Source organism: Lampetra fluviatilis, chromosome 32 (assembly GCF_964198595.1).
Source record: "Lampetra fluviatilis chromosome 32, kcLamFluv1.1, whole genome shotgun sequence".
NCBI lineage: Eukaryota > Metazoa > Chordata > Hyperoartia > Petromyzontiformes > Petromyzontidae > Lampetra > Lampetra fluviatilis.
In genome coordinates, this window is record NC_136306.1 from 8,412,775 (window position 1) to 8,440,548 (window position 27,774).

At 45.9% G+C, this 27,774-nt stretch overlaps 1 protein-coding gene and 1 long non-coding RNA gene across 2 annotated transcripts in view; one reads left to right on the top strand and one right to left on the bottom strand.

The window, feature by feature from the left end:
* LOC144943710 (uncharacterized) overlaps positions 1–4,439 on the top strand; it is a 38,091-nt gene extending 33,652 nt beyond the window's left edge. Inside the window, exons 4-5 of the long non-coding RNA XR_013639526.1 lie at positions 837–939; positions 4,354–4,439. This is a non-coding gene — a long non-coding RNA (uncharacterized LOC144943710). The remainder of the gene's footprint in view (positions 1–836; positions 940–4,353) is intronic.
* Positions 801–27,060, bottom strand: LOC144943709 (uncharacterized). Its single transcript, XM_078871472.1, has 5 exons — positions 26,082–27,060; positions 16,431–16,650; positions 8,626–8,926; positions 6,281–6,389; positions 801–4,787 (listed from the first exon to the last, which is right to left on the bottom strand). Exons 1-5 carry the CDS (start codon positions 26,182–26,184, stop codon positions 4,357–4,359), a joined length of 1,164 nt encoding a protein of 387 aa, XP_078727598.1. The 5' UTR covers positions 26,185–27,060; the 3' UTR covers positions 801–4,356.
* Positions 27,061–27,774: the final 714 nt, after the last annotated feature.

The following is a 27,774-nucleotide window of genomic DNA, read 5'->3' on the forward strand; positions in this document are numbered from 1 at the left end:
TTACTTTCATTATCAAGCTAATTCGGCTGTGACGGTCCCACCTGATGACGGAGACTTGTGTTGCCTCCGAAACGTCGTGAATTTTATTTTTGTTTTGTTTTATTTTGCTTTCATTAATTTTAATGTTTTTACCTACGTGACTTTACCGAAAAAAACCTGAGAATATGTGGGGGTTACTTAGGCAGCCTTTATCGAGCAGTGCATAAATCATGGCGCTGCTGCTAATTATTCTGATGGGATGCACAGCTACTGATGGCACATGCCAAAGGGGTTTGAAGGATAATGTTTATAAATAATAATAATGGTGTTATATGCCCATGGGGGCATCCCTGAGTCTTAAGACTGCCAGCAGGATCCTGCATTGGCATGTTTGGCCAATTTCATGAATGAGTGTGTTGCATCGTTTGGGAGGAAACTGCACTACCCGGCAAAAACCCACCAGGTGAATGAGGGGGATAACACTCAAAGGCCCACACACAACTGAAGACAAGGATCCATCTGCAATAATGGCACCAACGATGTTTTGTTCAATCTTGATTTGAAGCTTTCGTGACTGCAGGGATCCATACTCTTTGGTTCTTTCGGTGAAGTCACCTGAGGACGATCGCTTGTGTGGCGATCGAAACGTCGTGATCTATTATTATTCGATGTTTTGTTCTTTAAATAACCCTTGGCGGATGAAGGAATCGCAGACAGTTGGGTGGCGTTAAAGGATACATTTTAAGTTGGTGCCCCATTTGTCCTTAATTTGTCCCCCCAAATCGCAAAAAAAACCCGAAGCTTTTAAAATTTCAGTGGCGTTTCTTCAATGTTTTATTGACCTTGACTCTATACAGCGACGCGTAGGATGTTGGTCACGTACACAGACAAGGACGACGCACCGGGAAGAAATCTCTCCAGAAGCCTAATCGGTCGGCGGTCAACTCATCGTACATGCAAGTGGGTGCTCATTTACATCACCCTTTAATTTAATCAGATATAGCTGCAGCCCTGCTACCACTTTCTCACGCCATTGCTGGCAGAGGGGCCTCGAGGGTATTTGGCCTACTCTTCCACGCTGTGGCCAGGTGTTCTTGGAAAAGGTGAGAGTACCCACGCATTTTACCCCATCGAATGTGACCTGTGGTGAGCCCAGTTACACTGCTTGAGTGGACTGTGGTGGGGAGGGAGATTTACGAAACTGGCGTTATCGTTTGAACTGCCGCGCCAGGATGATCGAACCTGGTGGACTGAAGTCCAGGGTGCTCACCATTAACACCACGGCAACACCACCTAATTTTCGTTAAAAAAAAAAGGTAAATTATTTTAACACCGCCGAAGATAGCAACGTTCCAGACGTCATTATTAAATAAAACAAAACCCAATAAAAAAATGCAGCTTCTATTGTTACAAAAAAAAAGATCTGACTTTCAATATTTGTACAAGCCACAAAGCAAAGAGAGCAAGTGCAGGGTACACAGAGTGGCTCACTCAGCCGTTTGGTTGCTTTTGACCACTTTTGGGTTCAAGCTGAATTGAATCAACAGGCAAGACATTCAATGGCAATGATGTACAGACTGGCCTCTTTTATATATATATTACGCCCCATGATAGACTTTGGCCAATTTGTGGAGAAAGCCAGCATTCAATCTCCCCCCATGTATTTGAGGGTTGCACCGGATGTTGCCTCGGCATGATGTCCAACGTTTCGGATTGGAGCATCTTCTTCAGGTCCTCCAAAAAAACGCCGGGGAGAGGGGGGGAGTACAGTACAACTCAAAACCACATTTCAGAAGGTCCACAGCACAACCGGCAGTATTTGTGCGTTTACTCTTTACACGCATTTCGCATTGCTGTTTTGGGGCAGTGGGTGGCAATTCCTCATTCCTATGGGCAGGGGCGAGCCTGTCAGAGAACAACCACCTTGTTGACCTATCCACAAAGTTGGTACCAACCTTGCAGCATGCTTTGCATTCGCCTTGATGGCGTCTGCCATTCTTGCGCACATTTCTTCACACAGCCTCGCCACGACCAACAAGTCGAGAGCCGAGACTCACGTTTCATAGCAATGTCCGCACGCCCTGCTGGTTTTTGTTACGATTAAGACTCATCACCTTAGCCGTCACCCGCGCTCTCCTGGCACGCGTGAGTGCGTGTGAAGGACAAAGCCATCTGCATGAATGTGTGAAAAAGGTGATGTCACGTGTAATTGGCCTACCCTTCCATGCTACACCTCTGAATTGATCATTGATCAGATTGATATCAGGTTATGAATGAGTGTCCATGTATTCGTGTCTAATGCGGCAGAGAAATGCTTTTGGCCACATACTTTTTATACCAGATTTATCCCTCCTAAGAGAAAAAAACACACCCCATATTCTGCCCTCATGTCGTAATAAGGCACGTCTTCCTCTTGTACAGCACCTTCGAGTGTGGTCTCATTGCGACACGTTTACACATTTTATTGCATAAGGCAGCGCTGTATTTCAACAGGACTGCCCGCGCAGCCTTCGTATTTTCACACACAGCTGATAACGATGGCACAATTGTAGCTTTTTGTTGCGGTGTATTTTACTTTTCACTTCCATGTCACATTGTCGGCTCAATGATTCGTTGTGGAAGAAGTTTGTGAACAACACACACGGTACGATTCTTGAGACACATTGGAGAGCTACGCATGAACATACTCCTCGCAACATTGGTGGGATTTTTCCCCAAGGTGGCTGTTGTTCATGATGTGACAATAACAAAGAGTGACCATTACATAAACCTAATTTTAGAGTAACCATTATCTGAATCTAATTTTAGAGTAACCATTATCTAAACCTAATTACAAACCCACACACCTTTTGACTCGAACAGGCCTACAAAGGTCAACGTCATTTTAAAAGCCCCGTGAAGGTCTAAGTGGCAAATTTGAAGACCTTGCTAAGGTTGAAGCGTTGATTTTTTTTTGCACTTTACAAAAAAAATGGAATATCGTGATGTGTGCGTTTACCATTTGCCATTAAAGATTTGTCACTTGAACACGCTGTGGTGATGCACGCATGCACAATTTGCCATTCACAAAAGACAGCTCGTGCCGCAGATGGCGAAGGCTTTGGGCCATCACGTAGATTTATCTTTTATTTTAAAGGATTCACATTTGTAGGCCTATCCGATTCAAAAGGTGCACTTTCAAAAAGCTGGTTGTTGAAAGGTTGTTGCTTTTTTGACACTCGTCATCTTTCATATTTATTTTGGTGTTACTTATCCATGTGGAAAGCAGTGGTTAAAAGAAAATCCACATAGTTGCTAAGAATGACAGGTAAGATGGAAAAAAAGTACCAGATGATTGCATTACAACAAAAAAAACCATGCGTTTAATGGGTCAAAGAACCGTAAAATTGTAAAAAAACTAAAATTGAAAATTGTCTAACAAAATAAACAGTTTCTAACTGCTTTTTCAAGGTAAAAAAACAAAGGTATACGATGAAATGTATCATTTAAATAATAAAACATAGGTAAAAAAAACAATTTTAAGTTAAAAAACAGCTCTTTTAGCTGCAGTTACAATCTATATACAGTGTATTTTAACTAATCAGTTTGTGTTTAAATGACAGGGTAGGAGAAGTCGCACGTGAAAAAAAAGTGGAATGTGGTCCAATACTCTTAACTTAGCATCGTCATAAACGCAGCCGGCAATTTTGCCCCAAAAAGGTGACGAAGGAGGGAAAATACAGTTTGGGATTAGAATGTTGGTTCAGACTCATTTGCAAGGCATGAAGCCTCTTGGCACAAATGCACCGTGTTTTCATTGGCCGCCCGTGCAATTCCTATCGCACAAACCACAACAAACATGCGAATTGATTGCCGCTCCTCACACAACACGAGAGAAAACTGCCACCCACCAGCAACAAAAATCCTCCCCCCCAGATTAAAACATTTTTCCAAAACTCTGGGCTCAACAGCCAGTGTTCCTCTCTCTTAGTGATACGGATGAGTATTATTGTGAGTGGGGACCAGTGTAATTCCGCCCGTGTGAATAAAGCGGCGGGATGTTGTCTCCCTCGCCTGGTATACAGGAGGTCGAGGGTTCGATCCCAACCCTTGACGCCTGCTGCTGTATGTTTGGAGTTTGCGTGTTCTCCCCGTGGTCATGTGAATTTTTCTCCGGGTCTTCCGGTTTTTCCCTCCACATTCAGAATCAACGTCACACGTTTAAGACTATTTGGCTGTTGTAAATTTCACTTCGTTGAGCTATCATTTGTCGCCAGGCCACTTATGAAAAAGAGCGATGTAGCCTCGGTGGGTCTTAACCTAGTAAAAATAAAAAAGTTGTTTATTTCTAGTTTTCGTGTGTAAACCCCACACTCCCCCACTGCTTCTGCGCAGTGTTCATGAGACTTCGGGCGGCGACGACGCCGTCACGCGCTCGGCCGGCGCCGCGTGATTGGCCACTCGCGGGGCAACCGGCGTCCCCTCCTCGGCGTCGCTGTCCGACTGCGAGCCGGACGCGGTCGCCGATCCCGAGGCGTCGGTCGAAGCTGGGGAGGGCGACGGCGCAGCAAGCGGCGGTCCCCCCGGTCCTGCCGCTTCCTTCGCCACGGAAGCCGGCGTCGGTGCGACGCGTCTGCAGCCTGTCGCCGCCGCCGCCGTCGTCGTCTTGAGCTGGAACCACGCGTCGCCGAGCGCCTTGGCGAAGTGGTCGTCCACAGAGCCGGTGATGGACAGCGAGTCAGCCTCGCGGTAATCCTTGCCGAGGCTGCGGCGAAAGTGTTCCTCGATGACGGGATCCGACACCGCCGTCGCATCCGACGGCTCGGACGCTGCGCGGAATTTCCGGACGCGCGCACGCACACACGCACACACACGCAAGCACACACGCACGCAAACACGCACACACACAGACATACACACACGCACACACGCACACACACGCAAGCACACACGCACGCACACACGCACACACACGCCAGCACACACGCACGCAAACACGCACACACACAGACATACACGCACGCACGCACACACATGCACGCACACACAAACGCATGCACACACAAACGCATGCACACACAAACGCGCACGCAAACGCATGAATACACGCACACACACACGTGTAAAACATATCGGAATAAAAATAGTGCCCATGCATGCATTCTGTAATAACAAAAATTCTGAATGCGCCTGGTCATTCAGACGTATTTAATTTGTGATAACATCATTATGTTTCAAGCCGCACAATGAGATGATGTCATTACGTGGTGCATGACGTTCGCTTGATGACGCCACACGTTGCGACGTCATTGAGAGGTGAGGCGCACGTGTGACATACAGAGATAACGTCAAACGTAATGACATCGTCGCATTGGCCAGCAAGGAGAACCTTTGAAGAGCTGCTCTTTTATCGCCAAGGTCGGCTAACCCTTTGATTAATTTAGCTTGTTTTAAGTCGTCCGTAACAGCACCACAATTCTATAATAAAATTTTGTTCACATCAAGTTATCGTTCAATCCCAGTCAGAAATCGCTAAAGAGACAAAGATTTCCCATATTTCCATAGCACATTCCTTTGGGCAAATAATGTTCGCGAGCACCTCTGATGGCCTGGCAAATGTTTATCTCCCAAGAACTGATATTTACAGACAAAACCAGGTATTAATTTAAGGCTGAGTCAACCTATGGAAGGACCACGAAGGGTTAGGATAACACTTGCCACTGATGCTAGCCATGGCCTGGCATGGTACTCAGGTCAGCAGGTTCGTAGCAGTGCGCTAACTGCCATGCCAAAGACAAATATCCCCTGTATAGCCTTAACAGACTTTTGGAGCAAGTGCTGTTAGCAAGCACCTATGAAGGCTGGCATGGCACAAGAAGAGTTGAGTGGACAGCACTATGCCCGACCGCACCAGGTACTCATTAGAGGTTGACCGATTCAGATAATCATCACGAGTGCTAATCGTCACATGAGCGGAAATCGAACTCGAGTCGCGGGGTTCATTTGCGCAGCGTGCCAACCGCTGTACCACCACTCCACACAATAGCGAGTGCGTGCGCTTACACTCGTGCCCGGTTTACGTATTCATGAAAGCGGCGGAGATTAAAAAGGCGCAGAATGTTTTGATCTTTGAGCAGCGAGCACATCCGCGCGTGAAATTACAAGTCACATTACCATTCACTTTATTTGCGTTGATATATTTCAGATTTCTGCGCGGCGAATAATGCCGAAGGGCCGTCTAATGCGCCACAGATGCTGTGGCACATCAACGCGCGCGAGCGAGCGTACGTGCGCGTGCGTGCGTGCGTGCGCGTGTACTTACGGACGTCTCCGCGCTTGTGTGATTTGTTGGGGCCCCTCAATGCGTGGCGGCTGCCGTGATGGTTTTTATGATTGAGGGCCGGTGCGCACGTAATGACGGAGGGGCGCATCTTCACGACGCACACGTCACATGGGAACATAAAATTGCGACAGACGGTTGGTGAATTTTTGCCCACTTGTCATTTTGTTTTTTTCAAGTAAAATACGTTATCCTGAATTTTTTTTAGTGAGTTGCCGCTTCGGTGAACTTTGTACATAAAATAAGAACTTAATAAAAAAAAAATATACGAGTTGTCGGCCAATACAATCAAGATCTTCATCTCCTCAAAGTGACAGTATAACTACCTATTGTGATATATTTATATTAACATTTTAACTTATAATATATCCACGTGCAAAAAACAAAGGATCCACATTTAGCTTTACAGTGTCGAGGGAAGCGCCTGTTGCAGCAAGAGGGGAGTGATGTGGGCAGGAACACGCCTGGTTGCCTTTGTCTCCTCGGTGCCGATGTTTTACACTTTTTGCACAAGGTACTCATTTAAGCCCAAGTCGACCTTTGCGAGGGCCAGGACACGTAGATGATACCGCTTGCCACCGATGCTGCCACCGATGCTAACTCAGTAGTCAAGTCAACGCAGCCTGCTAACTTCTGTGCCACCTCTCCCCAAACACACACACAGGCAAATATTTGCACCCGTGCTCAGGTATACACATACGTATCAAGACGAGAACCACTCCTCAGAACTAGTTTATCCAGATCTGTCTCATGTTTAGTCAGCAGCAACTTGGTGTGACAGGTTTAGAGGGTTTCCCCAGCATCATCCCGATGGTCCTAGTGGCATCCGCTGAGTCAACATCCTAAAAACAATAATGTTTCCTGTCCAACAACAGATAATAAAAATGTCTGACAATACAGTTTATGATGATGATTGTTACTGGTGTAAACATGCACCTAATCATTGATAACATCGATTCTTAAGCTCATAATGCACCAAATCGTATGTATAAGAATCAACGTTTTCAGATTCGTATCTACTGTTTATAAGGGGTTCACATATCCATCTCCAGCCACTAGAGCCCACTACAATAACCGCAAACAAAAAAATAACGGATTCTTGAACCGAACTATGACCTTGCCTCATGAGCAGCACGACAGAATTCAAACCCATTCCATGTCGCGTAACTCAGGAGCAGTCGTTTGATCATACTTCACCAATGCTGGCAAATCGTGTTGGTAAAAGAGGGGGCTTGGACCGGTTAAGGTATCACTCGCCACCGATGTTAACCATGACCAGGAATCAAACTGGGGTTTCTAGGCTTGAAGCACACTGTGCTAACTACTTCACCGCCACTCCCCCTATTAACATCGATGTACAAATATCTTCTACGGTGAACCAGAAACCTGACTGCAAAAGTGCAGTTGAGGTTGAGCAATTTTTTTTTATAATGAACGCAAATGAAATAAGTAGCCACACTTCGACCAAATTATAGACTTAATGTGAAGCCCTGCATTAATGTGTAAATTAATGGACCTGCATAACCCAGGGTGCCCTCGAAGAATCTTGATAACCCATGAAATCCCATTGTCCAGAAAGCTGGCTTTTGTCGTGAGTAGGCGGATTAAGTGGCTGAAATGAATACGCATCAAGTGCATTGTGCTGCCATCTGTGGGGAGATAATACAAAACAAACTTATCAAAAGTGGATTATAAATTATTCCATGGATTACTGAAGAAGAAGAAGAAAATAATCCAGCCAACAGGAGGGATCGTGCCCGACAGGACATCCACCACGAAGATGGAGCGATGAAATCCCAGCTCGGCTCGTGCGCGCAAAAGCTCCGGATGGATTGTTACGTGGCAGAACTATGCGAGGGATGGCATCAGCATGGGAGAGGACCTTCATCCAGCAGTGTATTGATTATGGCCGATGATGATGATGGTGATGACAGGTTGCGTTCCCACGACTTGCAGCCGCGAGAAGCACTACAACGCACCACGGTGTAATGTTTTTCATCAGGCCACCCTTCAACGTATCCAGCATTGAAGGGTGGCCCGAGCTCATCAGCAGTCAGGCTTGCTACACTGGTTTTAAAGCCAATAAACCACTGTTCTGAGAATGTCAATTTGTAGGAGGTCACAGAGCTAGCAGATTTCCGGCACTAATATTTACAATGTTGCTTTTTGCGTTGAATAAGGCCCCATAGTTCATATGGAGCGCTCTTGACAATCTGGTAACCCAGCAGCATCGGTTTCACAAATCTGACCCATAAAGCTCCACAGCATCGCATGAGGAATTTCTGATCCCAGGACACTTTGCTGCCCTTCCACCTTCGCTACTGCACCTGCTGCTGTAGCACCGCCATCGCGCCGCGATGATGGAGGTGAACATCGTCTTCTGGGACGATCAGCCATGACGCGCCAGCTCCGTGGCAACACGGGGTCGCGCTCGGTCCATCGCCATGGCAACCGGGGGTCGCCGCCAGGTCGGCACCGCCGCCGCCTCCTCCTCCTCCTCCGCCACCGTGGCCGTCGCCGGGGCGACGGAGCGAGGTGGCGGGGGGGACGGACTGCCGCCCGTCCGGGGAGAGCAGCCCACCGTCGTTCCGGCCCTCGGGCCGCTCGTCCCTGCGGGGCGCCTTGCTCCTGTCATGCGCACGCGCCCACAGCAGGGGAGGGCGGGGGGATTAGGCACTGCCGAGATAATTAGGTGCAGGTTTCAGTTTTCGTTAGGCGTCAGCGAAGCTCTCCGTTGCCGCAGCGATCGCGATGTCATCCTCGTCGTCACAGTTGTCGTTATTTAAACAACAAACGCGTTTGTTTTATTGCAATTGGGCAAAACACCCCAGCGCAGGATTCTGGGTAAATTATTATTATTTGGACTAATAAAACATACAATTCACAACACATCATTATATTGTAGTATATTGGTGTTATACTTGTGATCATCAGTACATTGTATTCACGAATTCGTACCTTTTCTTTTTACTTTCAATAAATTATATGTTGGAGTTTAGTTGAAGTGATGGAATGTGATGATTGATGTCTTAGCCCAAAGTGTACATGGTAAATACGACGATAATAATTTTCAGCCCTACTCCATCAACTGCTGGATGAAGACCTCCCCACACCGCGTTGTTTGGCTGAACTTCACCACGCCGATCAGTAAGGGTCGGTGAAGGGTGGCGGCCCAGGACCGCTTCAGATATCATTCGCCACTGATGCAAGGCCCATTTCTGGGCAAGAAATTTCAGGTTTCCAGGTTCATAGCGCAGTGCAGAAACCGATGCGCCACCACTCCCCCCTGATATAAATTCTATATGTGAATTGTAGATGCTGCTAGATTAAATTAAATAAATCAGGATTTTTTTTTTTTATCAATCATCATTGAGAAAAGAACAAGGCTTTGATTTGTTGACTGAATTGCATCTTAATTTCCATCCCAATTGACAAAGAAAATAACTATATTACAAAAGTTTACTTACATTTTTCGAGGATGTATGATGCAGTGAGATTAATATTATAGAGTGTATTTGTGTTACCCCTTTTAGACTCGGGAAAGCTACAAAGGTAACATATTTCAAGAAATTCCATTGGAAGGCATGTAGGATTATGGTCAGCAACTTATGAAAGCCCTTACGGTCTGGGGAATATTGAAAGCCACTGTGCACCTTTTTCCATGATGCCATGACTCTAAATTTAAAACCTCTCTTGTGTGTATTATTTAACAAACACACTTATTCCTGTGGAATTTCCAGGCATTTAATACTTTAGGTACCAAATACGGTCAAAGCTTTCAATTAAGCACCATTCTTTGCCAGGCAATATAAATGCTCAAGGGCCAGAGAGCTGATGATCTCAGTCTGGTGACCAATGATGGCACAAAATCATGTTCTTGTCAAATTACATTTTTTTTTATACTTACTTCGGCAAAAAATCCAACTATCGTCAACGTGCGACGAACTTTTCTCTCGAGCAGTGTATGTGAGAAAGTGCATCGCCCGGTGCGAACGAGAGGTCACCCGAATTGAGCTCAGAGAGAGTTCTGTGGTACCACCCTCCGCTGGCCGTTTTCTAATGTGGCATGAAGCACCTCTCCACGATTGTTCAGAATACGTTGTTTCGTCTAATGGCGTGACGGCGACAGCACAAATGGAATCGAATCGACAACTGCAAATAATATGTAAATAAACATATGACCTACCATTCCTTCCGTGGAATCCAGATAAATGTTTTTGTCATATGTATGCACATGCGTCAATCGTTTATTTACAAGGCTAAAGGAAATCTGGACTAGATTTTCGTTTAAAATTAGAACACGTACATCAATGATGAACGAGTGCATTAACACACACAGTTGTGTTTAAATGTTGTGTTGTGGAAGGAATTCTCCTTTGGCCCCTGGGCTAGGCAAGCCGAACACTGCGACAGTCATTAGGTAAAGGCAGCTACGTCGGAATGTACGTTGCTGCTAAATATGTTGGTCCAGAAAAACAACAAAACATTTAAGGCGTTTTACATACTTGTGATTTTTTTTTAAAGTGTGTTTTAAAATCATTATTTTGACCATTCTCCTGTTTCAAAAAGTTCCCTATGAAACGTTCCCCATGCAAAGTTAAATGGCTCATTGTATAGTAACATTGGAGGGACAGAACGGTGGCGCAGTGATTAGCGCACCCCAATTATGAACCCCAAAATGTTTTTTTTTTATTCTGAAAATATGGATTGGAAAACCAAAATGCATACATATAAACGGAAAAGACATTGACCGTCTCGGATTTGCTAATTATTCGGCCACTATAAAACCAACGGAAATTAACTGTAGGAAATGATTGAGGCGATGAGCAAATAAAATTCACAATATATGCGATAGAACCCAAAAAAACACGTTATATATAATATCGGTTGCGAAAGGCTACGTGTTAAAAATAAATCACGAAACAACCTGAAGATATTGGGTTAGAGGGAAGCAACTGGAAAATCCCACATAGCTGTGGCAGAGGTCACAACCGGGTACCCGATACCCGTACCCTACCCGATACCCGGTTACCCGTACCCAGCCGGGTACGGGTAGCCGTTTGCGACCCTGGTGCGGCCGGGTACGGGTACGGGTAGGCCGTGAGTCACTGGTGAGTAACCGTTTGTCACTCATTTCGGGTAGGGTACGGGTACGGGTAGGGAACGGTTACCCGTACCCGGCCGGGTACGCGTACGGGTACCCATTTGCGACCCTGGTGCGGCCGGGTACGGGTAAGGAATCATAACCCGTTTGTGACCTCTGAGCTGTGGCCCCTAACCGGCTTCATCAACCGCCACTTGCCACCGCTGTGAAGCAAGATGAAACAATCCCCAGAGATTGACACGGCACGGACAAGAAGCAATCCGTGCGGCAAGCGGACTTGGAACGAGCTGTAAAATTATCACTTGCAATATTTTTTTTAAAAGGCTAGTCAATTCATGTTAATTTTAGCTTAAAAAAACAGATGATGAATGAATCTCTCTCTCTCTCTCCATGTGCCATGTCCTTGCTCAAAGACGACCGTGGCCTTCCACCATTCAGCTCAATCCATATTACTCAAGAACTTTGTACGAGATACTCAACGTTGATTAATACACCAGCAAATTTATTTTTCAGACTGTTAGTGAAATTGTTTTTCTTTCTATCTCGTGACTAGAGGTCCCTAATTTTTGTTTCCTATGTCCAGGCTTTGTGACCTTAGCGGGAAGCATAGTCACAAAGTATTCATCATTTGCTACAGCGATTACATTTTACGTGCAATTAGGTGCCCTGCATAACATATCGTGAAATATGTTCATGAAATGTCATCATTTGCACTCGGTGAACTAAATTATCAAGTTATATAACATCCTCCAGTGACAAGGACGATGCTTGCCCAGTCGTGTAAATGCATCTAACTGCCACAATTATTCATTAATTAATTTTATAAGGAAGACAGCCTAATGAATGAATCACAAGAATGTAGTTGTCCATGTGACGAGTCACCCCCGCCAGTGATTTCGATGAATTGTCACGAATCAGGGTTGCTATTCGATTGGAGAACCAATTTGGTTGAATGGTTTAGTTCAGTATCTCGTTTGTGTTGTTTCTCATTCATTTCCTGTCTCATCTGAACAAATTGGTTCACTCCATTAGCTTAAATGTTACACTGACATATCAAGTGAATAAAAGTACGGTCACGAAATCTTACACGTACAAATGAACGCGTGTATCAACAGCGTGAATCGCTCGTAATCTACTAATCGATGCATCGTCACATGGCAAAATGCAACCGCCAAAGCGGCCAAGTGGCACGCACACGGCCTGCGAACTGGTAATTGCCTTCTTGCTCGATGGCGGTCAAAAACATCAAACTCTTCTCCACGCCGCTGTACGAAAATTATCGGCTGCCAGTGTATCATGCGGGGAGGAGGCAGCCATCTATACAAGGTCCTATTCTCTCCTGTTTTTCGCCCGTGCAGTGCCTACACGTGCTACTGGATTTTGCTGCCTGGCTTCTGTTTTTTTTTATCCCTGGGTAGTTTCTTTTTCACTCTTCTCTCGTCAAAGACATGCCCTTAGTTAGGCCCATCCCTCCCCACTCCCAAGCCCGTGGAATTTTTGCACCAAGGTCTTCTAAGGCATGGGAGCAATTCAGTGCACAGGGGCATTCACCAGAGCTCATGCACCACGCTCACCACACACACATTCACCACGCACGCACACACTCACCACGCACACACTCACCACGCACACTCACCACGCACGCACACACGCCACGCACGCACACACGCCACGCACGCAGACACGCCACGCACGCACGGAAAAATGCCAAGAATGTTGGGGTCCTTGAGTGGAATGCAAGCGACTAGCCCAGACCCAAGTCCGCTTCATGTACATTTTTTTCAATTTTTTTTACTTTTTTTTAACAAGCAAACTAACACACCCAACATTCAGACTTTTCTTTCTTTCTTTTAGACGCAGGAATTGTTGGAATTTTAGTTTGACCTTGCGCCTCGCCAGGTGTCAAGGCTTATTCCAGGTTTCCCCCAGGCACAACATCGCAGAAAAATAAATGTTGTTCATTCTTCTTTGTTTAACTCGCCGCTGTACTCCAATTAAAAAAAAAACTATAATCAATGATGACTAAAAGAAGTTCATACAAGTGGCATGCGCACCATTCTCACGGCATAAAGTTATCACAAAAATGATATGTTTCAGGGACACATTTTTTGCCAGTAGGGGGGTGATGTTGCAATCTGGTTTTGCACAATCAAGTTGTCTGCTGGTATTAATAAAAAAAAAAGGCAAACTTGGACGGTGATACCAGTGTGCATGGGCTACTCCTTTTCTTGACAAATATCACGAGAAACTTTAACGTCTGCCGTGAAACATATTTTATCGATGCAACTGCAGTATTATCCAGGGAAGCTGCCTGGGTTCGAACCATGGACCTATGGCGAATGCGCTACTGCTCTGCAATGTCACCGTTTTGGACCGGCATGCAAACCTCTGAAAATGCTTTGCGAAGAAGTTTTCTCTTTTTATTCCCATTATATACGGAATAATCTGTCCTCCACTTAGACGCTGATATATTTCCTCTTCGGCTGAAGAAAACACTTGAAGGGTGCTAGGGGAAGACGGCGAAGACCGCTTTCTGACCGGACGTCAAACACCAAACACTGGACGGGATGGAAGCCATCTCAGTTGAATGACCCCAGCGACGGACAGAGAGAAAAGTGGAGTGAGCACTGCAAGGAGATATGGGTAGAGAAAAACGGTCATTCTTCCAGCGCCTAATTGACCAAGGGAATAGATGGAACTGGACAACCGACTCCTCAGAGCCTCTGCGAGTGACCAAAGTGCAATTTCTCCTGCTGTGAAATTACATCAGTGACAATGTGACATCATCGTTCACAATGAACGGCCACCGTGTATCAAGATGAAAGCTTACGTCTTATTGTTGAGTTAGTTTTTGAAATAAAAAAATAATGCATCCAAGTAATTGGATACTGTTGGTGCTCAAGCTACATGGCAGAAATTTAGAGAAATTATAAAATGTGTAGTTTGTGACATTCCTACATTCAACATTAAAATTCCATGAAAGCATGTTACAAAAAAATTTAAAGTATGTTACCAATTGTATTGCGATTGTGCTATCGGCATCGTGTCCGGAGCTCACAAACCCGTTCGGAACACACGAAAATCCGTAAACAAAGAAAATTTTGATTTAATTTAAAGTAAACATAATTTACCAAATCAACGTGAACTATCGGTGGTATTAATCTCAACTGATGGTAATTGGCCAGTTGTTGAATTCCACATGGCAGAGACCAGTCCTCTCCAGAAAACAACTGCAATAGGCGTTATGATGACAATTATAATAATGCTAATTATTATTAACATTGGAAAGCCTCCCTGGCTTCATGTGGGATAAAACCAAAGAACCCGGCGAAAACTCAGCACACATATGAAAGGGGGTGTCACTAAACAGTGCCATCTCATGCCAGCTCGCATCCCTATGCCTACAACACTTAGCCAGCCATGGCGGTCTCCCATCTAAGTACTTGAACAGGATCAACCCTGCTTAGCGTCTGAGATACGAATAGATCGGATGCATTTAGGGTGAGTTGGTGGTGATAAGCAATGAAGCCTCACCAGGTCATGCTCATTTTGACTGACTCAAAAGCCATGATGACGATGACAAAACTTTAAGTGAGATATAAATCCGTGATCTTAGTAGCGAGTGCCCCCGATTATTCACCGAATGAGATAAGCCCTGCTTGGAATGCTAGATGTGGCTTTAACAATGACATCTTTGGTTCTCAGTCATGCGGTAAACAAGGTTCCACATTTCCCGGACCGCTTGGCAACGGAGCTGCCTCGGTGTTCGAACTGGTCCAGTCCTCATGAGCCCAGTCCTCCCAGGTTGATCCTGTCGCAAGTGAGAGCTCGGCAAACCTATAACCCCTGGCCTCCTTTCTCACAATCCTGCAGTGCACTATCACCCTAGGCTGACCCCAGAAAGAGTTGCAGTGTCAAGGGGTCATTGGAGAAGACAGACAAGTTTCCTGCGAAGTCATTCACTTTTATTTTGATTTAAAGCTTTCGTGACTGCAGGGATTCATATTCTTGGTTCTTTCGGTAAAGTCACGTATAAGGGAAATAATAAAATAATAAAAAATATTAAACAATACAATTCTCACGACGTTTCGACTGCAACACAAGCAATTTTAATGTTGAATATTTTTATTATTTTATTATTTCCCTTCTACGTGACTTTACCGAAAGAACCAAGAATATGTCATTCACTTGGTTTAACTTCTGGGCCAAGTTGGTGTTAAGAATACACAGTGGGTAATTACAGACAATATAGATTGTAGGTTGTAACTCATGCTTGCATGAAACATTAAATGCCTTTCAAACAAACTTACATTTGAAAAAAAAAAACTATCATCCCAATAGTATTCCAATTCTGCTTTCGGCATCATGTCAGGAGATGAAGAAGGGTCCATACTGAACTCTCACTGAGCAGTGCATAACCCTGTGTTTAAAAGCAGTCCGAAGATGGAGAAATCATGGAACTACTTCTGGGATCTGACATCACATGACAGTCAAACGTATGTATTTAATTGTCAGAGCTGGAACTTTGCCAACTCAAGTGAAAACCCACATTTAATGACCTGGTGTAGTTGTTGGTAGCTGGGCTGAAAGCATCAAATTTCTAGACGCATTCGTCAATAACACTGAGAAATATATATTAGGAGACATTTCGGGCAATAGCCCTTCTTCATTGCACATAAATAGAACCTGGCTCAATCACGGGTGGCTGAAACCTGGATTCGAACTCAGCCTATCGGCGGTGCTAGCTCAGTGCTCTGACCCGAGCCATTTGGCCTACCTCGGTTTTAAAGATCGCCTCCTGAGCCTTACCCCATGAGGATACCGACAGTAGCAAGGGGCACTGGGGAAACTTTAGGTGAGAAACCTAAACACCGATAGGGCTCACGAAGCATGGGGACACACCAATCCGGGCCCTTGCACTGACCTTGGCCCGGTCATGGGCCGAGCGGGGAATCGGTTGCCATTAGGTCATGGCTACGAATCAGCGAGTGGCCCTTGGGATAGCAAACGAACAAACTGGCAGCTTACAAGTTGAGAGGGCCTGTCCAGCTCGACTGCAGCAGCAGCAACAGCTCCTGGGCCTCGGGGGTGGCGGCACGCTTCCGCTTGGGGCCCGAAGCACCAGGGGACGGCGGAGACCTTTCGTGAGTGGTGAGCGCGAGCGGAGCCGACTGACACCGCTGCTGCCCACCTCCTCCTCCGTAGCCACTGCCTCCAGTGCTTGCATTGCCGAGTGTGTCAGCCACACCTGCACAGCAAGAAAGGCAAGACGAGAGCAATACGTGCGCACAATTAACAAATAAAAACGTACGCACGAATATCAATAACTGTTGCGTGGGTTTTCGCGGCTGTGCTCTACAGCTCTCCGACGTGTTTGTTGGGTGGCACCACGTGTTGTTTGGTATGTCCGACGTTTCGCTCCACGAGCCGGGAGCTGTTGCAGCACGCGCAGCGAAACGTCGGTTTATCGTGCCGAACAACACGCAGTGCAGCCCGAAAACCACCTTGGAGAGCTACACGAATACCACAATTATTATCGTCACCATTTATAATTTTGCTTTTGATTATTAAGATCATCATTATCATCTGTACGCATTTTTATAAATCTTAGCAGAAGAGATTATGAAGACAAATAGATCAACGTAAATGTATGTCCTTGAAGCCAAAACGTCGCGACAGAAGCAGGTTAAACTCATTGTATAGTGGTGGCCGTGGATTTATTTTGCTGCTTTGCGCTGAACAGATCCAATAGCTGGAGTGAATGGCTCTTGTGAACAACATCTGGCAACACAGCAGAATTTTCTCGAGAGGTCTGAAACCGCTGATGAGACCCCGATCGTCTAAACTAGTCCAGAGTTTGTCTGCTTAAACAAATACTTCTGTTGGTCTGGAAAGCCCAAAGGCTGATGGACCAAAAATAACATTGTCCGTCTACACACGAAAACTAAAAATAAACAACTTTTTATTTTTACTAGGTAAGGCCCACTGAGCTATATAGCTATTGTCAGAAATGATCTGGCTACAAATGATAGCCCAACGAAGTGGCTAATCACGTGGAAATACATAGCAGCCAAATACTCTAAACGCACGTTGATTCTAAATATGGAGTGAAAACCTGGAGGAAAAGACACCCAAGCCACAGGAGGAAGATGCGAACTCCAAATATACGGGCGTCAGGTTCGGGATCGAACCCACGACCTCCTGTATAGTTATCATCTCTTCCCTTAGCAGAGTTTCTCAGACACCGAGATGGGGAAAGGGGCTCATGGTAGGATATACAAATTCCTCATCATTAGAGAATAGACATAATAAGCGCCCACGCTTTAGTTTTCAACGTACTGTACCCACAAAGATGACAACACAATGTCCCGGGGAAGTCAAAGTGAAAGCAAAAGTTAAGGAACGTTTCTCATTTGCATCCCGAGCCAACGTCTCACAATCTGAGAATGTAAACATTGTCATTGAACATTTATTTTGACAACTGCAATTGCAGTTCACGATGCTTGCCGTCCGAGTTCACGTTTGGCGCGTACCCAGTGTCCGATGCGATTATGCAGTTGCATGATTTGTCTCTCAATCACCGGATAGGTTGGAGGCATGAAATGCAGACATCGCTCCTTGAGACGAACTGAGCAAATTAAAAGAAATATTGCTTCCCCGTTGTGCAGATATGCAGGTGTAGTATGTTTTTTTTTGCAACATGACATTAATAATAATGCCCTTGTTTGTTTAACATATAGGCTTACGTGACCAATATTATCCATAATAAAGGTTTTTGGGTTAGATCGCGTAGATAAAAACGTGTCGTTAGAAATATAAGTGTCGTTAATTGGCATGTTTTGTTTACGTGACAAACCTGACTAATTGTCTGTGTGGGGTGGTGGCGGGTTTAATGACGCATTTATAGTTACGCGATCTAACCCAAAAGTGTCTATTATGGATAATGCCTTTGTTTATCCAGGAAAGCCTCAAATCAGTCATAAGACTATATCTTGTTTTTTTACTCAAAGTTCTACGCAGAATATTGTATGGTTCTTTCGGTAAAGTCACGTAGGTAGACGAAAAAGTAATGACAATAAAATAATAAAAATTAAAATTAAAGTGAATAAAAATAATACAAATATCACGACGTTTCAATCGCAACACAAAGCAATCATCACCCCCCTCTTGTTTCTCCTGATGACGATTGCTTGTGTTGCGATTGAAACGTCGTGATATTTTTATTGTTTTTTATTCACATTATTTAAATTTTATTGTTATTAATTTTTTTATATCTACGTGACTTTACCAAAAGGACCATAGCATCTGAATTCCTGCAGTCACGAAAGTTTTAAGTCAAAATTTCTACACAGAAATCTTAAATCCACTTGCCGCACTGCCATTTCCTGGCCACCTCATGGCCCACCAATATTGTTGCTCTGGTGGGTATTAAAAAAATATTCTTAGGTTTTTTCGGTAAAGTCACGTAGGTAAAAACATTATAAAGTAAAATAAAATAAAAATCACGACGTTTCGGAGGCAACACAAGCTTCCGTCTTCAGGTGGTACCGTCACAGCCACGACAGCTGCAGTCACGAAAGCTTAAAATCTAGAATTAAAAAAATAATAGCGCAGTGATAAATAATTTCCAGGCCTTGTCAATCTACTGCTAGATGAGGCCTGCCCATACTCTTGCAGAGAGAGGGGCCCCCAGACTGAGCACTGGCTAAGATATCTCTTGCTGTCGCCGGGAACAAAACCTCGGTCGCTCGGTCGTTGGCACAGTGCCGCCACGATGTTTTCCTGTTGTGCGGTGCTTGAATTTTAACCATTGTTTGCATCAGCCCCTCAATTTGGCTCGATGGAAAAATGCACGAGTATTTTAACTCCAACGTAAGTAAGCTATGTACACATTGCCAAATGTATCCGTGCATCTAACTGGTAATGTACAAATGTTACCCCGTGCCCTTAGAACACATTTCTGGCTCATATCCTGGATTATATAACCCGAATGGATTTGGGAGGAGCTCATCCTGGTGTGAACATTTCACCCGGCAGTGTGTACAGCGGACAAGGGAGCTTTGTAAGAAGATAATACGCGCACAGAAATACCCATGAATATAAACATGACACACGTTAGCCATCCAATGCCATACGCCACCGACAATAAAATGGACAATCGTGTTCGCCGTCATGCGGCATTTCTCAAGGAATGTTCAGCGCTCGAATGGCAATGGCATATTTTTGTTGTGACAATTCCTGTATATTTTCGCCCACAGAGCAGACAGGAGTGCCAACCGTTGGTTTATTTAAATGGGATCGAACCCAAGCTGAATGTGAGCTGCAGTTGCAATAGATTAACTGTGGCAGCTTCTGACAAGCTGGAATTGCGCTCGGATTTGTGGAATGAAATCGGTCTGGGAATTGTTCTTTATAGGATTGGGTGTTATGACAGGTTTGAAACCGTCTGTTGTAACACAAATGAATAGTGAGGTATTTACAACAGATTAGAGTGATGGTAATTGGCTTGAATTTGTTTTTTATTTCATTAGGGCTGAATAAAAACCATCACGATAAATATATCGAGCAAGCTAATTGTGACATATGTACATTGTATATATATACACACACACAGCATCTTAAAAAAATACTCAGATGCACTATTCATAATTTAATGGATAAAAAAAAATCTGACCCAAACACCGCACACAGCTGCAGTGTATAATTTATCTCAATTAAAATAAATCTTCAGCAGTAAGGCTGATCTCTTGAACTACATTTTCCCCCCACCAACCCTCCCCACCTTTATGCAGGAACAAAAAAAAACCCAGCCATGTGTGCGTACACAAAGCAGTGTCTACAATTTACTCCGGAAAAGAGACAGACACTCAGTCAGACGTGTAAAATGTCAGACAGGTTTACGCACGCAGATGACTTAGATCGTACAACAGGAATCCAGGACAGCAGCAATTGTCATGGGGGGTGGTTTTGGAGGGGGCAAGCTCAAATAAACAGGAACACGTCTAAACTAAGCACAATGCCATCATCCCATCTATTCAATGGTTAATTCCATTACAACTAGCATTATGGTACACCCCCATCATCGCAAGGTCACTGAGCGCTCTGTCTGAACACGACACTCTGTGGTACACTCTGTGCTAGTTTTCGGTGTTTATGAGCTCCTAAAAAAGAAAATTAGAAAGAATGCGATTTCTCTTCTTGGTTCTTTCGGTAAAGTCACGTAGAAGGGAGATAATAAAATAATAAAAATAAAACATAATAAAATAATACAATTCTCACGACGTTTCGGCCACAACGCAATACAGCCGTCCTCCGGTGAAGAAAAGGTCTGTCGGAAAGACAGCGTCTGAATGAACACCACCAAGCTTGGCAGCGTATATTTAAGCTTAAATATTCTATTATTTTATAATGTTCTATTTTTATTATTTTATTATCTCCCTTCTACGTGACTTTACCGAAAGAACCAAGAAGATGAATCCCTGCAGTCACGAAAGCTTTAAATCGAAATGCGATTTCTACTTACAAAATATCACTGCCCAAGTGTTTGCGTTCTGCTGCAATACAAAACACACAAACAGTGCCCGGGGCAATTGTTTTGGCGGACGCAATCGACCCCGCTCGCGAGCAACTGCGACTTCTGCTTTACGTGTTGAACCATCACGCAAGGACATAGGGGAGACACCGTGGTGACGCGACACAAATCTGATATCAGTAATCCGGCAGGGAACGGGATGGGTTCATCCTGAGAGCACGCAGCCACTCTCTGTCCAACCAGCGAATGGTCCCCCCCCCCCGTTGGTCTGTGGCTTGATTACAAGATAGCACGAGGAGTTCTGCTGCACAAGAATAATATTAAAATCTACACAACCACACTGGCTACTAACTCAACACCAAGCTAACCATTCATGCGCTGTGGTGTATTTAAATGTTTCGTCATTAGCATAATCCGCATTATGCATTTACGTCACCTTCTTTAAGGGAGGAAAACAATAATCACGATGATTTTTTTGTCTAAGTTTGCGTGGGTGTTGCTTAGCCATATCTCAACAAAATCAAACAAATTACGCAGTGATACCGCATTGCCAGTGGCGCATGAGCACAAGACAAAATAACACTGCACGTGTCAATAAACACTGTGTGGCCTTAAAAGGAAAAAGATGAATGTAGCATAGACGTTGTGTGCAATGGACCTTCTTTATAGCAAACATGTTGGAGATGTGCAGAGACGCACGGCATCCCCAGTTAGCTGCAGCACAGTCTGTGGTGAAAACTCTACGTCACCTTTCAAGTGCCGATTAAATCATGATTTAAGACGAAGCCAAACAAAGTGCAGGCTACTTATTACGAAACATAGTGATTGGGAATGACAAGACCGAAGAGCAGCATTGTTAGTTACATATCAGGCCATTATAATATGGTTTTGTCAAGAAGGAATAGCAGTGGTGCAGTGGTTAGTTGCACTGCTCGATGAACCCGGCGACCCCGAGTTAGATTCCCGGCCAAGGCTAACTAACATCATTGGCGTGTGATGTCAGAACCAGTCCTGGGCCTTCTCACTTCACCGACCTGTACCGAGGAGTGTGGGTTGGTGGGATATGGTCAAACAACAAAGATCACCCGTATAGCCTTAACACACTGTAGGGACAAGTGCTGTTAGCGAGCACCTATGAAGGCCGGAACGGTACACGAGGGGGTGGGTGGCCAGGACCACGCCCGACTGCCTTTGTCTCCCTAGTGGCAATGTTTACACACCTCACCAGGTACTCATTTGAGGCTGAGTCGACCTAGGGGAGGCCCGGGACCGGTTCAGATAATCGTCACTGGTGTTGGCCGTGAGCGGGAATCGAACTCGTGTCGCCGGGTTCATAGCGCAGCGCGCTAACCGCGACACTATCGCTCCCCACAATGGTCAAACATCCCCCATAGGACAAACATGGCAAGGGTAGGCCTTTTATCCATAAGTGGATTGACAAAGGGCTGTACAGGACATTATTATTACGAGTGCATTGGGTTTCGCGATTGTGCTTTACAGCTCTCTGATGCGCTTTCAAGCTGCGTGTAACGCGTGCAGTGATATTATTGTTGTAATAATGAGTTTTCAGGGGGCAGAATGCCTTCAGCCAGCTCTTAAGTGTAAAAAAGCCATACCAAAAATGTATTATCAAGTAATGTATGCACCCGTTTGGATATTTGGAATTCATTACGGTATATAAAAACTCTATTCTGTACGTTAACGAGTGTCTTTCATCGGTGGCCTTTGTAACATGTCTGATTAAAGTAAGAGTACCATACATCAATGGTGCTCTTTAAAAAATATATAAATGTTGTGTCCTATACTTAGAGTGTAGATTATTCATAATATTTCACAACTTCAAGGGCACGCTATAGTTTAGTTTGTGCATGACATAACCGTTTGAAAACGATTTTAATGCCCAAAAGAAACCATCCGTTTAAAAATAACGGCACTCCTGTTCTGTGAAATATGAGCAAATACAATTGTGCATTAATTATTCAGGAAATTCAACAGCTTAATGATTGTGTAGAGTTTTTTTTTTCAAAGTGAAAAGGAGATTAGGTAAGACAGGGTTGGGCATTGTAGTTGGAGGCACAACCGCCTCTGCCCTGCCTCCCTGCTGTGAAGACAAGCAAGCCTTACTCCTAATCCTCCCCACGCCATCTGCTTGTTCAGATAATGAGGGGGGCCTGGGAGGGAGGGAGGGCAGGGAGGAGGTTCAGGGGATGGTAGGCTGTGGTTGTCAGTTCTTCTTACCTTAATCCGCTGGCCACCTGCCCCATAGGACCGCTGCCACATGTTTAACGACGCGGCCACTCTCGCATATCACAAGGCGGGCTCCCCCCCCCTCTTTCCTTGAGGACGGACGCAGCGATCGACACACCGCTCTACAAGTCTCGACACGACGCGAAAAGCCACAGAAGCGTTGTCGCCGGAGAGCCTTATCGGTCGGTCGGCGTACGCACGCAAAGCACGTTCAGGTACGCACCCGCGCAATAATCGAATTGCGTCAAAGCTGCCCCGGTGAATTTCATATGAGCTTTGTTTAAAAGGCAATGTTTTGCTCTCTGACATACACGGACGCCTCCCTTGTTCTAACAGAAATTTGTGGAAACCATCGAGCCAATTGTTCTCGCAGCCCCCCCCACCCCCGTCCAAATCAAGGCCATCGGTATCCATGGGTCCCCACCCGATGGCACAACCAAGATCACGAGACAGGGAGATCACGTGTCCACACGTAGAGTCGACACGGTGTCAATAAGGCATTTGCTTCGCCGTGTGTAGGAGCGCGATTTGTTTTGCTTGCCGAAACGTTGACGCCGATGTTCACCGCGCGTGTTCGACATTTTATCCTGCACCGGTGTCCATGGCTGCTGCCTGTTTGCCCCCCTTACCTTGAAATGCCGCGTAGGAGGCAAAGACCCGCAATTTTTTGTTTTAAAGCCGCTACATTAACGCGGTCCGCGGCAACAGGTGCAGTGGGATGAGGGCCTCCCCATGACCCCTACTTTATCGCGCTTGGTCAGTCGCCGATGATGGTGAAGGTGTCAAAGACTTGGAAGCAAGCCACAATGCAATGGCTTTTGTGGTGCTGTCCCTCTGTTGCCCCACAGCAGCCTAAAAACAACTTGTCATGCATGGCGGTCGCCCATCCAAGTGTTATCCAGGTTCAAAGCTGCTTAGCATCATAGGTGTGTCGGCTAAATATTAGTACATTCAAAGTATTAGGGGCATCAGCGTGTTTTCCTTGTACGTCAATAAGCAGGATTCAATTTAACACGGTAAAATGCGTAACAAATTTGGAGCCATTGTACGTAAAAGTAGAACGTGTGCTGCATTATGTAATCTATCTTATTGCGATCATGACACCATGGGATAATATCATATGTCCAGGTGGCACAGCAGTACAGTGTGAAGGTTACGAGTTCAAATTCTGGTCGGGGATCCACTCACAATTCTTCATCCCTCCGGGGCAGATAAAGCAAGGACCACGTAGTGGGGGCAGTCAAGAGTGATTTTACCCCACTCACTCCTGTCCTAGGAATGTGACATTTCCAACTCGGGCTCAGTGCGCGCAAAACTGGATGAGCCCGACTCCGGCAATTGAGTGTGAAATAACTTTGCAGTTTTAAACGCAAATTCTTTCATGGACAGAGGGAAACCCTTTGGCGAATCCACTGCTTCATGACGGCGCCTCTGTGCCGTGTCATTCCTGGGAGGTTTTTTTTCATGATAATATTACACCAAGGACCGGTTCAGGTATCAGTCGCCGGTGTTAGCCACGGTCAGGAATAAAATTCAAATCTCTGGGTTCATCGTGTAGTGTGCCAACCACTCTACATTCTTTTAATCAATTTTTTTATTTAAAAAAGTAAAATCACATCTACTACTATAAGAGAAGAAAATGGTTTATCTCAGTTAACAACCAAGCATAAATCCACATATCTCGAGTACCATCTCTCTTTATCTGTGCCATGCCCATTCTCAAAGACGCCTGCAATCATGACCTTGCTTCCACATTCAGCTCTGTACCAAGACGTCTACTCAAGAACTTTGCACCAGATGCTCACCCAGTTGCATCAAATCGTTCAAATCGCTTACGTTAACCCAACTTGCTGCCCTGACTCCGGTCTCCTTGTACTACTTACTCCACAGTACTGCACCAAACATATATATATTTTTACGTGTAAATTTTCCACTCGGGTGTTTACAACGATGCGATGTCGCGCGTCTTTGATCAGCACGTCGCCCTCGGACGCTCAATGCATTTCTGCGCAAGACACAAGGCGAGAGGGCACGCGAAGCGAGGAACAATACACCGTGTGTGTGGTGTGTGTGCGTGCACGCATTCAAGGCTATAAACGCATGCAAGCAGCATCAGCAGCAGCAGTGCCATCACAAAGTCCCAGCACCCACAAGCATGGATTTATTGAGGTCAGATGAAAACATTCCTGCACACACTGCCATTACCATAACGCCACATTGCAGTGCGGAAAGCTTATCTTCGTTTGGAGTTTTATTGCAGCCTACCTGTCATTCAGCAACCACCTTAATGGACAAGACCCCCCCCAACCCACCACCCTCGCAGCCATAAATAGTTCTGAAGTTCGGGGTTTTTCTGCCATTCACAACCGCGGGCAGTGACGAGCACTGCTCCTGTAAAGTAGGAAGACGTCGTAGAGATGATGATTTTCCCTTGTGCGCACGCACACACAACAAAGAGTTGGGGGTGAGGGATATTATCGAATGCCTCCCCCCCCCCTCTCGCATGCTATGCGGAACGCTCGTACTCCCCCACATCCACCCACCAGCAACCCGTCCCGTTTCACCGGCGGCGTCTTTGCTCTATAACCCCACCACCACCAACCACGGACTTCACCAGACACGCACAAGAGTGGCTTAACGGGACGGGCACATTCGCCGCTAGAGCATCAGCAGCATCAGCAGCAGCCTGGCGCGTCGCCAACCGATCGCTGCTTGTCGATCAATGGCGTCAAGGAATCGACTCAGCTGCCACAGAAGCCGAGAAAGATAGCGGAGCAGTGCGAGGGGAAGGAGGGACAACAACCCAGACGACCGCCTCGCCACCACCACCATCATCATCATCACCTCCTCTCCATCCCCGCCCAGCCCGCCGATGACAGCGCTTCCTCGGCTGTCCTTACCGTGAGGGTGGAGTGCCACGGTCTGGCTCGGGGCTTTGTGGGCACTTGAGAGCGCGTCCCCTTCTTCCTTGAGCGACGGCTGCACGCAGCTTGCCAGCTCCATGTCTTCTCTTTCCCCAAAACACCCCACCCCAAGCACACACACACACCCACCACTCTCTCGCTCTCTCCCGGGGTCCTTGATGGTCTCTCTCTTTCTCTCTCAAGGCGTTGCTGTTGTTGTTGTCAGCTCTCACGAAAATGAACTCGAAGGGAGTTGCCCGTTGTTCCTTAAATAAAAAAAATGCTTCGCAAACTTCAGGAAAGCGCCTCTCAACAAAAAACAAATTAAAACCGAAATCGGGATTCACGTGTGCGCGGAGAACTTGTTAACTTAATTCTCTCTCGAAACTTGCCCGTTGCCAAAGTCACCGTCGATGATAAAGCGGCGACATTCATTCGGTTGAAAGAAACATGTATATGTTATTGTTGTTGTCTTAACGCTAATAACGTGTGCCGTTTAACGCGTGACGTGCGCGACTATCCATCCTCTGCGGTGGCTCTCAGCGGAGCTTCACGCTGCGTTTGCCGATTGCCCTCGCCGGAGCAGGAGGTTTGAGCCCGGCAGGAGAGAAGAGGGGTGGGGGGGCAAGTTGGGAGGTGGCATTTGAAGTGGGGTGGGGTGGTTGGGCGAGCGGAGGCGATGGTGGTGTTTGGTGGCGGGAGGATGGAGGAGGAAGGAGGAGGGCATGCGGCTCATGTAAAGAATGGGTGGGCGGGCGTAAAGTCCACAGTGGGGGCTGATTTAGGTGCGAACTCAAAACATCTTCAACCGATAAGCTCGAAAGCCGCAAGCGAATAATTCAAACGCAACAGCAAAAAAAAATCTCGCAGCTGACCGCGCGCGCGCACACAACGACCCGCCGAGCGAACAAACCAAAATAAAATCCGCTATCGTGTCAAACCGAGCATGCCCGCCTTCCCCGCCAGACTCAGCAAGCCTCCCGTTGATTAGCGAAATGGCTGGAAAAAAACGAAAGGCGAGAGACGGAGACAAGAGAGAGAGAGCGAGAGACCCGCTCCAGGTGAAAGATTCTTTTTCGACGCTGCCATTGGCCCTCTTTCTTAGCGAGGCGTACCCCGCTCGGATGAGGAGGAGGAGGCATTGGGCGTGTTGGGTGTGGGTGGCGGTGCAACGCGACCCGGTGTGGGGTAGGGTGGGAGTGGAGGTGGGGGGGGCTTTTCCATTTATTACATTTTTTTTAATCCTCTCCCCGTCTCAAACCTCCTCCCCTGCTTTTACAATCCCTTGTCAGCCAGCTGCCTCAAAGTCACACACAGACTTCTTCCCATTCACCGCACCCCGCCTCTCTCTCTCTCCTATTTCCCCCCACCCCCAGCCAAGGCACTCCTCCATATGTATTCAAAATATTTCAGCCGCTACGCACAACTGTGCCTGCCGCCCAGGAAAAGAAAAAACTACAGGGAGCTTAAGACATCCTCGCTATGTTCGGTATGCGGCAATTTTGTCGAAATAATATATTTTTTGGGGGTTCATCTACCACTCATGCCCCGCCACCCCCATTATTTTCTTTTCTCCAATTTATCTCCATGTTCAGCCCTGCCACTCCCTCAACTTTTGGGTGGCACCCCCTCCTTCCCTGCCATTTTTGGTTTTGCAGCTACCAAACCCACAACTCCCCCCCCCACCACC

What these genes read in the sequence shown, in the direction of transcription:
- LOC144943709 (XM_078871472.1), bottom strand. Translation starts at nt 26,184, where the DNA reads ATGGAGCTGGCAAGCTGCGTGCAGCCGTCGCTCAAGGAAGAAGGGGAC. An exon ending in CGTGGCACTCCACCCTCACG is followed by an intron (nt 16,651 to 26,081) that starts GTAAGGACAGCC and finishes CTTGCTGTGCAG; the next exon opens with GTGTGGCTGACACACTCGGC. An exon ending in TGGACAGGCCCTCTCAACTT is followed by an intron (nt 8,927 to 16,430) that starts GTAAGCTGCCAG and finishes TGCGCATGACAG; the next exon opens with GAGCAAGGCGCCCCGCAGGG.